Source organism: Ips typographus, linkage group LG9, assembly GCF_016097725.1.
Source record: "Ips typographus isolate SLU linkage group LG9, UJ_Ityp_2.0, whole genome shotgun sequence".
Classification (NCBI taxonomy): domain Eukaryota; kingdom Metazoa; phylum Arthropoda; class Insecta; order Coleoptera; family Curculionidae; genus Ips; species Ips typographus.
Genome location: NC_138430.1, coordinates 2,285,089 through 2,299,486, shown reverse-complemented (window position 1 = coordinate 2,299,486; position 14,398 = coordinate 2,285,089). Strand labels below are relative to the sequence as shown.

The 14,398-nt window shown below is 33.9% G+C and overlaps 2 protein-coding genes across 5 annotated transcripts in view; one reads left to right on the top strand and one right to left on the bottom strand.

Moving 5' to 3' along the window:
- The window catches only part of beta4GalNAcTB (beta1,4-N-acetylgalactosaminyltransferase B), a 189,204-nt gene that overhangs the window by 123,053 nt on the left and 51,753 nt on the right, over positions 1 to 14,398 (top strand). The window lies entirely within an intron of this gene.
- The window catches only part of Lmpt (four and a half LIM domains protein limpet), a 108,973-nt gene that overhangs the window by 65,755 nt on the left and 28,820 nt on the right, over positions 1 to 14,398 (bottom strand). Inside the window, exon 1 of one of the 3 annotated variants that reach the window (XM_081986159.1) lies at positions 5,976 to 6,316. The exons of the other annotated variants lie outside the window; for them this stretch is intronic. Within the exon in view, the coding sequence (XP_081842285.1) occupies positions 5,976 to 6,118 (143 nt within the window). The 5' untranslated portion in view covers positions 6,119 to 6,316. Of the gene's footprint in view, positions 1 to 5,975; positions 6,317 to 14,398 lie in introns of those variants that run through there. 3 annotated transcript variants of the gene reach the window in all.

Sequence of the window (14,398 nt, the reverse complement as noted above, 5' to 3'; positions counted from 1 at the left end):
GATTTAGCCGTTTTACTTTTGGTATTTAATTCTCAAACACCCTGTATATTACCTACCGACTTACTTCCTATTCTGAAGCAATAAGTATCAAGTTTGCAGTATCGATTATGCTAAGCTAGATATCAATTTACCGTTAGCATATCCTTCAATAAAAGTGATTTACTTTGTAAATTTGTGATGTAATCTGTTCATTTTGTAAGAGTGTAACCAGGGCATAAATTAAGTAACCGATAATTAAGCGACTTAAGAGTGAACAAATGACTATTTTAAGAACGTTTTTGGAATCCTCATTAAATTTCCTATTCAATAACCTGAAAAAAACGCTACAAAATTTGGTACAGTCAGGGAGAAAAGCGGTGTCAAAGTTTAAACTGTCAGAAACGCTGTTTGAAACGACAGTCAGGGACAAAATCGCCTGTAAAACCCACTTGTAGTAAGAAAATGACTGTTTTAAGCACATTTTTGGAATCCTTATTAAATTTTCTATCCAATAACCTGAAAAAACAGTAAAAAAATTGGTACAGTCAGGAAGAAAAGCAGTGTTAAAGTTTGAACAGCCAGAAACACAGTATGAAAGAATAGTCGGGACAAAATCGCCTGTAAAACCCTCTTGGAGTGAGAAAATGACTGTTTTAAGCACATTTTTGGAATTCTCATTAAATTTCCTATCCAATAACCTGAAAAAACACTACAAACTTTCGTATAGTCAGGGAGAAAAGCGGTGTCGAAGTTTAATCTGTCAGAAACACAATTTGAAAGGACAGCCAGGGACAAAATCGCCTGTAAAACCCACTTGGAGTGAGAAAATGACTGTTTTAAGCACATTTTTGGAATCCTCATTAAATTTCCTATCCAATAACCTGAAAAAACACTACAAAATTTGGTACAGTCAGGGAGAAAAGCGGTGTCGAAGTTTAAACTGTCAGAAACACAGTTTGAAAGGACAGCCAGAGGCAAAATCGCCTGTAAAACCTACTTGGAGTGAGAAAATGACTGTTTTAAGCACATTTTTGGAATCCTCATTAAATTTCCTATCCAATAACCTGAAAAAACACTACAAAATTTGGTACAGTCAGGGAGAAAAGCGGTGTCGAAGTTTAAACTGTCAGAAACACAGTTTGAACGGACAGTCAAGGACAAAATCGCCTGTAAAATTCACTTGGAGTGAGAAAATGACTGTTTTAAGCACATTTTTGGAATTCTCATTAAATTTCCTATCCAATAACCTGAAAAAACACTACAAAATTTGGTACAGTCAGGGAGAAAAGCGGTGTCGAAGTTTAAACTGTCAGAAACACAGTTTGAAACGACAGTCAGGGACAAAATCGCCTGTAAAACCCACTTGGAGTGAGAAAATGACAGTTTTAAGCACATTTTTTAAAAAAGTGTAACCAGGACATAAATTAAGGAAAATGTGTACCTTTTGTTGCCGAGTAAGAATTTTGTTTATTTTAAATAATCCGCCCGTAACTCGCTTATTTGAAACATTCTGTAAAGATACACCACATGACAAAAGCAAGACAACGAATGGGGCTATCACGTGACGTTGAGCGGACAGGGCTAAGTTGTACCGTTTGACCGCTAGAGGTCGTCAAAGTTGACTCTAGTTTTTCTTGAATATCTCGGGAACGCCTCAAATTAGACGTTCGTAGTTAAATGCGTTAAATGTCTGATTCAACAAAATCAAAGCTTTATAAATCACCGGAAAAATGCTCAAACCACAAAATATCACAATAATTAATGTCGTCACTGCCAATTTCTCCTAGTACAGAGGGTAGTTCTCTCCCTTTAAAGTTTACCAAAACATTTTTAGGACAACCTGTATAAAACTATTTTTAATACAAACGTTTCAAAGCAAGTTAAAAATATTGATGAACATAAATTGCAACATCTTTATGTAGCTGTTTAGTTTACTTAAGTCATTTTCAAAAAAAAAAAAAAAACTGATAATATTATGGTTTATATTCAGCATTAATAAAAACGGAAATTAACACTCCGTTTGGCAAAAACGTCCAACATGAGAAAAGTTTGCACTTCATAAACGTTTATAGTAATCTTCTATTTGAAATATTTACGTAAATTGATAATTTAGTGGTCACAATTGCCTACGTACGGCTGATTTTTTCGGATTTTTTGGCTTGATGCTTTCCACGCCCTATAAAATTAGTTTGGCAGCTGAGGATTTTATTTTTGTTAGTTTATTGCAAAACCGGTAATTATTTTTAACGGGTGCACAAAAGGTGACGTAAGATTTGCTAGGAAATTAACGCATTGTTATTGAACTGTTTGAGTATAGTTCCAATCGTCTAAAAACCATATTTATTTTCAACCAGGTATGTAATAACGTTATTTCTTATGTGTAAACCAGGTGGAAAGATGAAAATTACCTGCTTTTACTTTCCACCCGGGTGGAAGGAAAGTAGTCACTTTCCACTCGGGTAAATGTCACTTTCCACCCGGGTGAATGTCAATATGCGTTTTGTCATACCTGGGCTTGGATGATGAGTAACATCTGCGTCTTCAGAAATCTCCTCAGAAAAAGCACTTTAAGAAACGTTTCATCTCAAAATATTAAAGACAGAATAGCACAATAATGACATTGTCAAGATTGTAAACAAATCACCAGTCGTTTATTGTGGTTGAAGTCATAACTACTCGTGCACCTATAATACCTTATTGTTAGAGACTATTAGCAATCAATATTTCATTCTGTATGATTTATTAAAAGTTTGATGAGATTTTGATAAATTGTTGAAAATAAAATAGTATACAAACCACGGTAGAAAGTTTAATTTCTGTCTCGAGATAAAGTTATATAACTACCTAATTTCTCGACAGAAATCAAACACTTTCCACCTGAGTATGTAATATACTATTTTCTAATTGAAGCGGTAAGTGTAACAACAGTACAAGTCCAAGTTTATTTATTTGTGTTAAAGTGAAAAAAATCAGACCAAAATCAAATTTTCTTTTAAGTTTAAAGAACCTATAAGATTATACACTAAAACTAGTAGTAATGGGTGTAAATTTACCGGTAGATTTATGGGTCTAATTAAAATTTCCTGATGGAAATATATTGCTTTCCTGTCATGGTTGTCATTAAAGTAATTTTCGGTCAATATTGTTAAAATAAAATCCTGAAAAACAAAAACTAAATAAAAGTCTGTTTTGATTTGTTATTTATTTTAGAGATTTTGGTTTATCAATAAAAAAATAAATAAATTAAAACCTTTTTGGCAAAGTGATTCTTGTACCAAATGAGTAACAATCTTAACCAACTTTTTTATAAGAAAGTAGCCTTTTTTCTTTCAAAAATTGCATTTTCAGCTTTTTAAGAAAATGTTTAAACAATTTGGAATTTACCAGTAATTTACTGACAATTATTGTCATAATAACTGTCATAAATCTCTAGAAAGCTGTGTTAAACTGTAATTCTTGCAATTTTATTCAAATCTTGACATTAGTACTTTTTGTGGGATAATTTAGTTAGGCAGTCACGTGACCACTGTCAAATTAAGTGGCAAAAATCACAGACAGTCAGGGACAAAATCGCCTATAAAACCGACTTAGAATGAAAAAAATGACAGTTATAAGCACATTTTTGGAATTCCCATTAAATTTCCTATCCAATAACCTGAGAAAATACTACAAAATTCGGTACAGTCAGGGAAAAAAGCAATGTCTAAGTTTAAACTGCCAGAAACCCAGTTTGAAAGGACAGTCAGTGACAAAATCGCCTATAAAACCGACTTAGAATGAAAAATGACAGTTTTAAGCAATTTTTTGGAATTCTCATTAAATTTCCTATCCAATAACTTGAAAAAACACTACAAAGTTTGGTACAGTCAGGGAGAAAAGCGGTGTTTAAGTTTGAACTGACAGAAACACAGTCTGAAAGGACAGTCAGGGACAAAATGGCTTGTAAAACCGACTTGAAATGAGAAAATGACAGTTTTAAGCACATTTCTAGAATCCTCATTAAATTTCCTATCCAACAACTTGAAAAAACACTACAAAGTTTGGTACAGTCAGGGAGAAAAGCGGTGTTAAAGTTTGATCAGCGAGAAACACAGTTTGAAAGTATAGTCAGGGACAAAATGGCTTGTAAAACCGACTTGGAATGTCAAAATGACAGTTTTAAGCACATTTTTGGAATCCTCATTAAATTTCCTATCCAATAATCTGGAAAAACACTTTAAAATTTGGTACAGGCAGGGAGAAAAGCAATGTCGAAGTTTAAACTGTCAGAAACCTAGTTTGAAAGGACAGTCAGGGACAAAATCGACTTTAAAACTGACTTGGAACGAGAAAATTACAGTTTTAAGCAAATTTTTGGAATTCTCATTAAATTTCCTATCCAATAACTTGAAAAAACACTACAATATTTGGTACAGTCAGGGAGAAAAGCGGTGTTAAAGTTTGAACTGACAGAAACTCAGTCTGAAAGGACAGTCAGGGACAAAATCGCCTGTAAAACCGACTTGGAGAGAGAAAATGATTGTTTTAAGCACATTTTTAGAATCCTCATTAAATTTCCTATCCAATAATCTGGAAAAACACTACAAAATTTGGTACAGTCAGGGAGAAAAGCGGTGTTAAAATGTGAGCAGCCAGAAACACAGTTTGAAAGGACAGTCAGAGACAAAATCGCTTGTAAAACCGACTTGAAATGAGAAAATGACAGTTTTAAGCACATTTTTGGAATTCTCATTAAATTTCCTATCCAATAATCTGAAAAAACATTACAAAATTTGGTACAGTCAGAGAGAAAAGCGGTGTTAAAATTTGAATTGACAGAAACACAGTTTGAGAGGACAGTCAGGGACAAAATCGTCTGTAAAACCGACTTGGAATAAGAAAATGATTGTTTTAAGCACATTTTTAGAATCCTCATTAAATTTCCTATCCAATAATCTGGAAAAACATTTCAAAATTTGGTACAGTCAGGGAGAAAAGCAATGTCGAAGTTTAAACTGTTAGAAACCCGGTTTGAAAGGACAGTCAAGGACAAAATTGACTTTAAAACCGACTTGGAATGAGAAAATTACAGTTTTAAGCACATTTTTGGAATCCTCATTAAATTTCCTATCCAACAACCTGAAAAAACACTACAAAGTTTGATACAGTCAGGGAGAAAAGCGGTGTTAAAGTTTGAACTAACACAAACACAGTTTGAGAACACAGTCAAGGACAAAATCGCCTGTAAAACCGACTTGGAATAAGAAAATGACAGTTTTAAGCACATTTTTGGAATTCTCATTAAATTTCCTATCCAACAATCTGTAAAAACACTACAAAATTTGGTACAGTCAAGGAGAAACGCGGTGTCAAAGTTTAAACTGCCAGAAACACAGTTTAAAAGTACAGTCAGGGACAAAATCGCTTGTAAAACCCACGTATAGCGCTAATTTAAATAGTTTAGGTTCTTCGTTTCATTATACCAGTAAGTAGGTAACTGGTATGAAACCTGTTTGTCACTCAAGTAATAAGCTTTATTTGGAATGCAATTTTCCACAAGATGCTATTAAATTAGAATGTTCCGGATGAGAGAGAAAAGGCCAAAAATAGATATATTCAATGTTTCCGAAATATTGAACTTTTTTTAAAAATTATATAAAATTAAAAAAAACTTTGTAGGTAAATTGTTTCTACTAAACAATCATTTTTCTAACAAAAATATTTGCAAAAAACTTGAAAAAACCACCTATCAATTTACCCGATAAAACTCAAATGTCCTGAGATATAACCTATAAAATATCCTCATTAGTAGCTTAAATACGACATAATTGATGAGGAAACAAATGCATTATCAGTAAATAATTAAAATTTCAAATTTGATTGACATTTGAATAGACAACCGTCAAAAATTTAATTATATCAACGCATAAAGTAGCTTAAGTTAAAATTTGATCGAGTGATAGTAACATATCATTTTAAGCAGCACTTTATAGCTCTAAATCACTTAATATACCTACTTTTTATTAAGTTTGGACACATCCTCTTCGAAAACTTTTCCATACAGTTCAAGAATCTTGATGCAAGCTAGCGTTAATCCAGTCCAAGGGGACACTGCACTTAAATCCTCCGTAATACTTTTACCTCTAGTTTTGTTTAACATAATTTATCGCACATTAGTAAATTTCACTCTAAAATGTTCTACACACACGCACTAGTTTCACACAATAAATCAAATTTAGTCCACCAACATTCAGTCCGAGATGTTTTCAAATGAAATTGATCCAACTAATGAAGTTTTTATCAGTTTGTTTGCTATTTGTTCTGTTCTGCCGAAATGTGCATTATCTCAGCAGGAAGTTTGATAGGGTACGGCCATTGCATTACCATTGTTATTAAATAAAAGGCATTTTCACATATCAGTGGCTACAGGAAATATAGTAAAAAATGTTTTAACCGTTTTCGTGAATTTAAGGAAAAAGTGCACAACTAGGCAACATTTTTCTTAATATTTCAAAAAATTTGAAAAATCAATAGCAAAACTGTGTTGAGATCTAGTTTTTGTTTGTTGTACACTAACATCTCCAATGACGATGACGTAGAGCGTCGGTGGATTGCTTTGACGAAGGCACTTTTGGAAACTCAGGAGGGTGACATTGGATATGCACAACAATAGTGGATAACAGACGAAATTCTACAACTTATGAACGAGAGAAGAAAATACAAAGCCACAGACAATAACCGGTACAGGGAGCTGAACGGTGAGATCAGAATGCCGAAAAGCAGAGGAAGGATGGCTAGCTGAAAAATCCAGTGAAATGGAGACACTAGAAAAGAAGCACGACTCGTTCAATCTCCACAAAAAGATCAAGGAATTCAGGAACTCCCAACGCAAGCAGATCCATTTTGAAGGACACTAACAACAAAATCTTAACGATAGTTGAGGAAAAGCTTAAAAGATGGAAGGAGTTCATTGAGATCCTAAAATACACCGGAGTCGATACGGGAGATCTAAACATCATCACGCAGTACTGGCACCAAACTGCAGAGATTAGGATAGAGAGCATAACATCCGAACAAACAGAAATCAGAAGGGGCGTTAGACAGGGATGTGTTCTGTCCCTTCTGCTATTTAATATATACTCGGAGGCGGTGTTCAGGGAGGTGTGTGAAAGCTGTCAAACTAGCCTAGTCTATTCGCCGACGATACGGTCGTGGTTGCCGACAGCCTCCCACATCTCCAGAATATGATGGACCACATCGTTGAACATAGCACACAGTATGGTCTACACATTGCCAAGACCAAAGTGGTCGTGTCCTCCAAGGCACCAAGACGGGCGATTCTTCAGATTAACAACAAGTACCGTCCGTTAAATATCTTGGAGCCCTCGTCAACGAGAACAGTGACCCTAAAATGGAAATCAAATCAATGATAGAACAGACCAGAAGGAGATTAATTTCCATGAAGAACCTGCTCTCCTGCAATGGAGAACCGCATTGACGCTTTTGAGATGTACTTGTCTACTGCGCATATCCTGGGTAGACAGGATAACCAACGAGGAAGTGCTAAGGAGAATGGGTAAAGGTAAAGAACTGCTGACAACCATCAAAGAACGAAAGCTCCAATACATCGGGCACGTTATGAGGGAGGAGCAGTACGCGTTCTTCCTGCACCTTACCGAAGGGAAGATCGAGGGCTAACGATCTGTGGGCAAACGACTCGAACTCATGGCTAAAGGATGTACGTCTATAGAGATCTTCAGGGATGCGGTTTCACGAACCATTATAGAGCCAGTTGGATCGCCAACCTCCGAAGAAGAAGAAGAAGTTTAACCGACATTTTTTGGCTTCACACTGTATCAATTCTGACTTTTCCACCACTTTTCTACTGCAAATTCTTCGTCAACTATTTCAAAAATGTGATAATTACTAAAGTGTCACTCACTTTGACACGTGTCCGCCATTGTCCCTTTTCCTTTATTATTCACGCACACACATTTACTTTTTGTGACCGATAAGTGTCTTTTGTTTATTATTTTATCTCTCGATGGTTTTTCAAGTTCAAGTGTTTTTCTTTAAGCAGCTATAGAATGCATATGGAATGAACTATATTATATGTGCAGCTACACTTTAAATCATTTTTTCCGTGGAGCAAAAAAATGGTAACAAAATATACCAGACACTTTATAGCTCTACGAGCTGGATTTTGGCTGTTACGCTTTATGTGACATCTGTCAAACCATTGTCTTGAATAGGACAATACTTCACAGCTGTCAAATCTGCAAACCATAAACCTCTAAAATGTATTTCTGTGGCGCAAAAAACTGCTAACAAGATAATCATACAAATTTCACTTTATAGCTCCATGAGCGGAGTTTTACCAGATAAAGTATATGTGACAGCTGTCAAACTCTACTTTAAATAGATAATCGTAACACAGCTGTCAAAAATTCCATTATAGACGTATAAAGTGGCTTAAGTTGAATTTTCGATCAAGTGGTAGTAAAACATCATTATAAACAGCACTTTATAGCTCTATGTGGCGGGTTTTGACTGATACGTTTTAAGTGACAGCTGTCAAACTACTGTTTCGAATAGAACAATACTTCACAATGTCAAATCTACAACCATAAACCTCTAAAGTGTATTTCTGTGGCGCAAAAAAGAAGTAACAAGATAATCATACAAATTTCACTTTATAGCTCCATGAGCGGAGTTTTACCAGATAAAGTATATGTGACAGCTGTCAAACTCTACTTTAAATAGATAATCGTAACACAGCTGTCAAAAATTCCATTATAGACGTATAAAGTGGCTTAAGTTGAATTTTCGATCAAGTAGTAGTAAAACATCATTACAAACAGCACTTTATAGCTCTATGAGGAGTTTTGACTGATACGCTTTATGTGACAGCTGTCAAACCACTGTCTTGAATAGGACAATACTTCACAACTGTCAAATCTGCAAACCATAAACCTCTAAAATGTGTTTCTGTGACACAAAAAACTGCTAACAAGATAATCATACAAATTTCACTTTATAGTTTCATGAGCGGAGTTTTAACAGATAAAGTATATAGGACAGCTGTCAAACTCTATTTTAAATAGATAATCGTAACACAGCTATCAAAAATTCCATTATAGACGTATAAAGTAGCTTAAGTTGAATTTTCGATCAAGTGGTAGTAAAGTATCAATTCAAGCAGCACTTTAAAGCTCTATGTGACGGGTTTTGACTGATACGTTTTAAGTGACAGCTGTCAAACCACTATCTTGAATAGGACAATAGTTCACAGCTGTCAAATCTGCAACCATAAACCTATAAAGTCCATTTCTGTAAAGCACAGTGCTATCAAAATATTTGTACAATTTACATTTTACAGCTCCCTGATCGGTGTTTTAACAGATGTGACAGCTGTCACTACATTCTAACGTGTTTTTTTTTAAATAATATTATAAAATAAATAACATAAAGAAATCACATATTGTTTTAAAAAATATTAGTTTTTGCACTAGTTGGGTAAATAACTATTTTCCTTCCTTCCTTTAACAGTTTAATTTGTAACATCTTCTGTCTTACTTGAGAGTATTAATTTTAACTGTGTCTCTATCCTTGTCTACATGATTAACACCGGTATAATAATCAGTTAATCATACGTAACGTAATGCAGTAAAATTAAACAAATAAAACAGAAACAGTTTATGGAATTACCACATCTCACGCAAAACCAGATGAATGAAACAATTTCCAAAAATACATAGAGATATCACTCATCAATAGTATACTCACAGTTATTGTATTTGTTTCTGGCTAATATTGGATTACTAAATCTATTAAATCCCAATTTAAACCAATTAATCATCATTTTTGATGATAAATGTATACTCGCCAAAATCTATTACAGTTAATTGATTTATCTTTTTTTGCTAATGATTGATTGTCTATAATTTGTTATTGTTAAGTAAAACATGTTTTATTAGATCAGTTTGAAGAGAGAAATATCAAAAAGTTAATATTAAAATTTTAATTTTTGTGGAAATTTCAGTAATTGAGTTTCTATAATTGGTCACATGACCACTTTATGAGACAGTTAAATTACGTCACATCCGCTTTCGCAGAGTAAAATGTCACTTTCCTTACCATTGAGTTCTTATGTATAATTTTGAAATTTTCATTTCTGCACTCGTTTACTGTCTAATGATGATAAAAACAAAAAGAAAGCATTTATAACAGAAATTTAAAAAATAAGAAGAATAATAATAAAAATAATTTATTATGGTAAGTAACAGAACAAGAAATAATTAAAATTTACGAAACACACTAATAATTAGTAAACTATGCAATTAGTCCAAGTCATTTTACTATCTTTATAATGGATAGTAGCATTTGTTTTCAACATGGCGGCAACAATGGTGTCACATTATGTATACCGTATGGTATTTCGAAATGCTTTCGTGTATTATAATTTTGTTTGTAATTTCAATTAAGGTAAAGTAAACAAACAAATATTACTCTAATAATAGCACCAACATCATTTTTCATGACGATTTAATTTAAGGTTTTGACCAGTCTCTTTAAATACCACTGTGTATATCAAAAGTATGTATAACTACCTAGTGGGAAAGATCGTAAAAAAAGCAAATTCATTAGCAATTCCTGGTTTGTTTAGTTTAATTTCCGCTCTTCCAACAAATGTGTGCAACTGGCATCGGGAAAAGTTTAGCTTATTCACTACCGGAATTATTATTGCTAAACAATGTTTAGATTGTCCAGTGTAATTCAGTTTTGTCCTATTTGCACACCGCGTCATAGCAATCATCAACAATCTGTTATTTTCATGGAGCTATAAAGTGTAATTTGTACGATTATCTTGTTACTATACTTTTTTGCGCCACAGAAACGGACTTGAGAGGTTTATGGCTAAATGTTTATTATTATTTATTCAGACAGTGATTTGACAGCTGTCACATATAGCTCATCAGGTAAAAGCCTCATAGAGCTATAAAGTGCTGCTTAAAATGATATTTTACTACCACTTGATCAAAATTCATCTCAAGCTATTTTATAAGTCTACAATGCAATTTTTCACAGAAACACAATTTGAAAGAATAGTCAGGGACAAAATCGCCTGTAAAACCGACTTGGAGTGAGAAAATGACTGTTTTAAGCACATTTTTGGAATCCTCATTAAATTCCCTATATAATAACCTGAAAAACACTGCAAAAATTGGTACAGTCAGGGAAAAAAGCGGTGTCAAAGTTTGAACTGCCAGAAACACAGTTTGAAAGAACAGTCAGAGACAAAATCGCCTGTAAAACCCACTTGGAGTGAGAAAATGACTGTTTTAAGCACATTTTTGGAATCCTCATTAAATTCCCTATCCAATAACCTGAAAACACTACAAAAATTGGTACAGTCAGGGAAAAAAGCGGTGTCAAAGTTTGAACTGCCATAAACACAGTTTGAAAGAACAGTCAGAGACAAAATCGCTTATAAAACCCACTTGGAGTGAGAAAATGACAGTTTTAAGCACATTTTTGGAATCTTCATTAAATTTCCTATCCAACAACCTGAAAAAACAGTACAAAAATTGGTACAGTCAGGGAAAAAAGCCGTGTCAAAATTTGAACTGTCAGAAACACAGTTTGAAAAGAACAGTCAGAGACAAAAATGCTTGTAAAACCTACTTCGAGTGAGAAAATGACTATTTTAAGCATATTTTTGGAATCTCCATTAAATTTCCTATCCAATAAAGTGAAAAAACACTACAAAATTTAGTACAGTCAGGGAAAAAAAGCGGTGTCAAAATTTGAACTGTCAGAAACACAGTTTGAAAGAACAGTCAGAGACAAAATCGCTTGTAAAACCCACTTGGAGTGAGAAATTTACTGTTTTAAGCACATTTTTGGAATCCTCATTAAATTTCCTATCCAACAACCTGAAAAAACACTAAAAAAATTGGTACAGTACATTCAGGGAAAAAAGCGGTGTCAAAGTTTGAACTGTCAGAAACACAGTTTAAAAGAACAGAGGCAAAATCGCTTATAAAACTCCCTTGCAGTGAAAAAATGACTGTTTTAAGCACATTTTTGGAATCCTCATTAAATTCCCTATCTAACAACCTGAAAAAAAAACTCCAAAAATTGGTACAGTCAGGGAAAAAAGCGGTGTCAAAATTTGAACTGTCAGAAACACAGTTTGAAAGAACAGTCAGAGACGAAATCGCTTGTAAAACCCACTTGCAGTGAAAAAATGACTATTTTAAGCATATTTTTGGAATCTCCATTAAATTTCCTATCCAATAAAGTGAAAAAACACTAGAAAAATTGGTACAGTCAGGGAAAAAAAGCCGTTTCAAAATTTGAACTGTCAGAAACACAGTTTGAAAGAACAGTCAGAGACAAAATCGCTTGTAAAACCCACTTGGAGTGATAAAATTACTGTTTTAAGTACATTTTTGAAATCCTCATTAAATTTCCTATCCAACAACCTGAAAAAACAGTACAAAAATTGGTACAGTCCGGGAAAAAAGCCGTGTCAAAATTTGAACTGTCAGAAACAAAGTTTGAAAGAACAGTCAGAGACAAAATCGCTTGTAAAACCCACTTGGAATGAGAAAATGACTGTTTTAAGCAAATTTTTGGAATCCTCATTAAATTTCCTATCCAATAACCTGACAAAACACTACAAAAATTGGTACAGTCAAGGAAAAAGCGGTGTCAAAATTCGAACTGTCAGAAACACAGTTTGAAAGAACAGTCAGAGACAAAATCGCCTGTAAAACACACTTGGAGTGGGAAAATTATTGTTTTAATCACATTTTTGAAATCCTCATTAAATTTCCTATCCAATAACCTGACAAAACACTACAAAAATTGGTACAGTCAGGGAAAAAATCCGTGTCAAAATTTGAACTGTCAGAAACACAGTTTGAAAGAACAGTCAGAGACAAAATCACCTGTAAAACCCACTTGGAGTGGGAAAATGACTGTTTTAAGCACATTTTTGGAATCCTCATTAAATTTCCTATCCAACAACCTGAAAAAACACTACAAAATTTGATACAATCTTTTTTTCTTCGGCATCAAAGTTTGAACTACTAGAAACACAATTTAAAAAGACAGTCAGGGACATAACCGCCTGTAAAACCCACTTTGAGTGATAAAATGACAGTTTTAATCACTGACTGATGTGTTTCACTGTACAGCATTGCACAAACTAAATTACTTTCTGTCATAGTACAATACAGGGTGTCCCAAACTTATAAGGCATGTAGGAAATGCAAAGATGAGTAGAAAATGCTCTATAAACAAACAATTTAAAATTTAAACATGAAGAAATATGTCAATTTGGTATTGACCACAGTTTAGGTAATATAAATTTTCTCTATATCTAGAATCCTAAATATTTAGAAAACTAAAGTTCTGACAAAATTTTTCCATAAAACTTTTTGTGTTAATTTTTGGCATTTTCTATAGGTCCTATATGTTTGTAGGTTATGTATTCTAAAACACCCTGTATAAACAGATAATTTTCTGATTGTTGTGGTGACAAAAATAAAGTGGAATAGCCTCGAAACGTGACTTGAAACAAAAATCTAACCTGTATTATCCAGTTTAAAAAAAATCAAAAACATTGTTGTACTACAAATACCGTAAACAAAATAGTAGGAAATGCTGAGCAAACGCACTTATCAGCGGAACATCACTTGATAACTCACTGAAACTATTTGTCCTATCTAGTACACCACGTTCAAACAAAATTAGGAACTAAATCAACTAAATCGTCAACTTGACCGCGTGTCGGAGATTTGAAAATTTGGCGCGTTCGCGGAAAGCAATGCGAAACGCGAGCGTACGCGGAGAAAAATGAGGAAAATTCGGCGCCAGCATTGGTGAAACCGTTCCGATCGACGCGTTGCCACTTTCCGGATAATCGAGGACTGCCAAGTTTGTCAAAAAAAAAACTATAATGGAAGCCGCGCCCTGAACATTACTACCAAATAAGAAAAAAACCGATCGCGACTGAAATAGTGTCGAAAGGAAAGCGGTGCAAGTTTTCCACGCAAAAAAGGAAATTAAATTGTTTGAAAACGTGCCAAGTTTAATGTGTCACAGAACCGATTCATTCACCGTAGTGCTTTGCGGTTAAAGATCAGTTGTTAAATATACAGGGTGTCCGTCAAATAATAACCTTTGTATATTGTCTTCGAATTACGGCCATATTGGATTTAGACGAGACAAGAGACTATTTTCACTTATTTTGGCATGACGCCATTTTGTCACTGACTTTGAAATTAGGCAATTTTTGTCAGTTTTCAAAAATTACATTTTGACAAATGACACTTCACGTCACATTCTTATAGTGCGGGTGAGTTAAAGTAAAATTGGAAAAGTAAAATTCAATGTGACAGGAAAATTTACGGGTCTAATTGAAATTTGC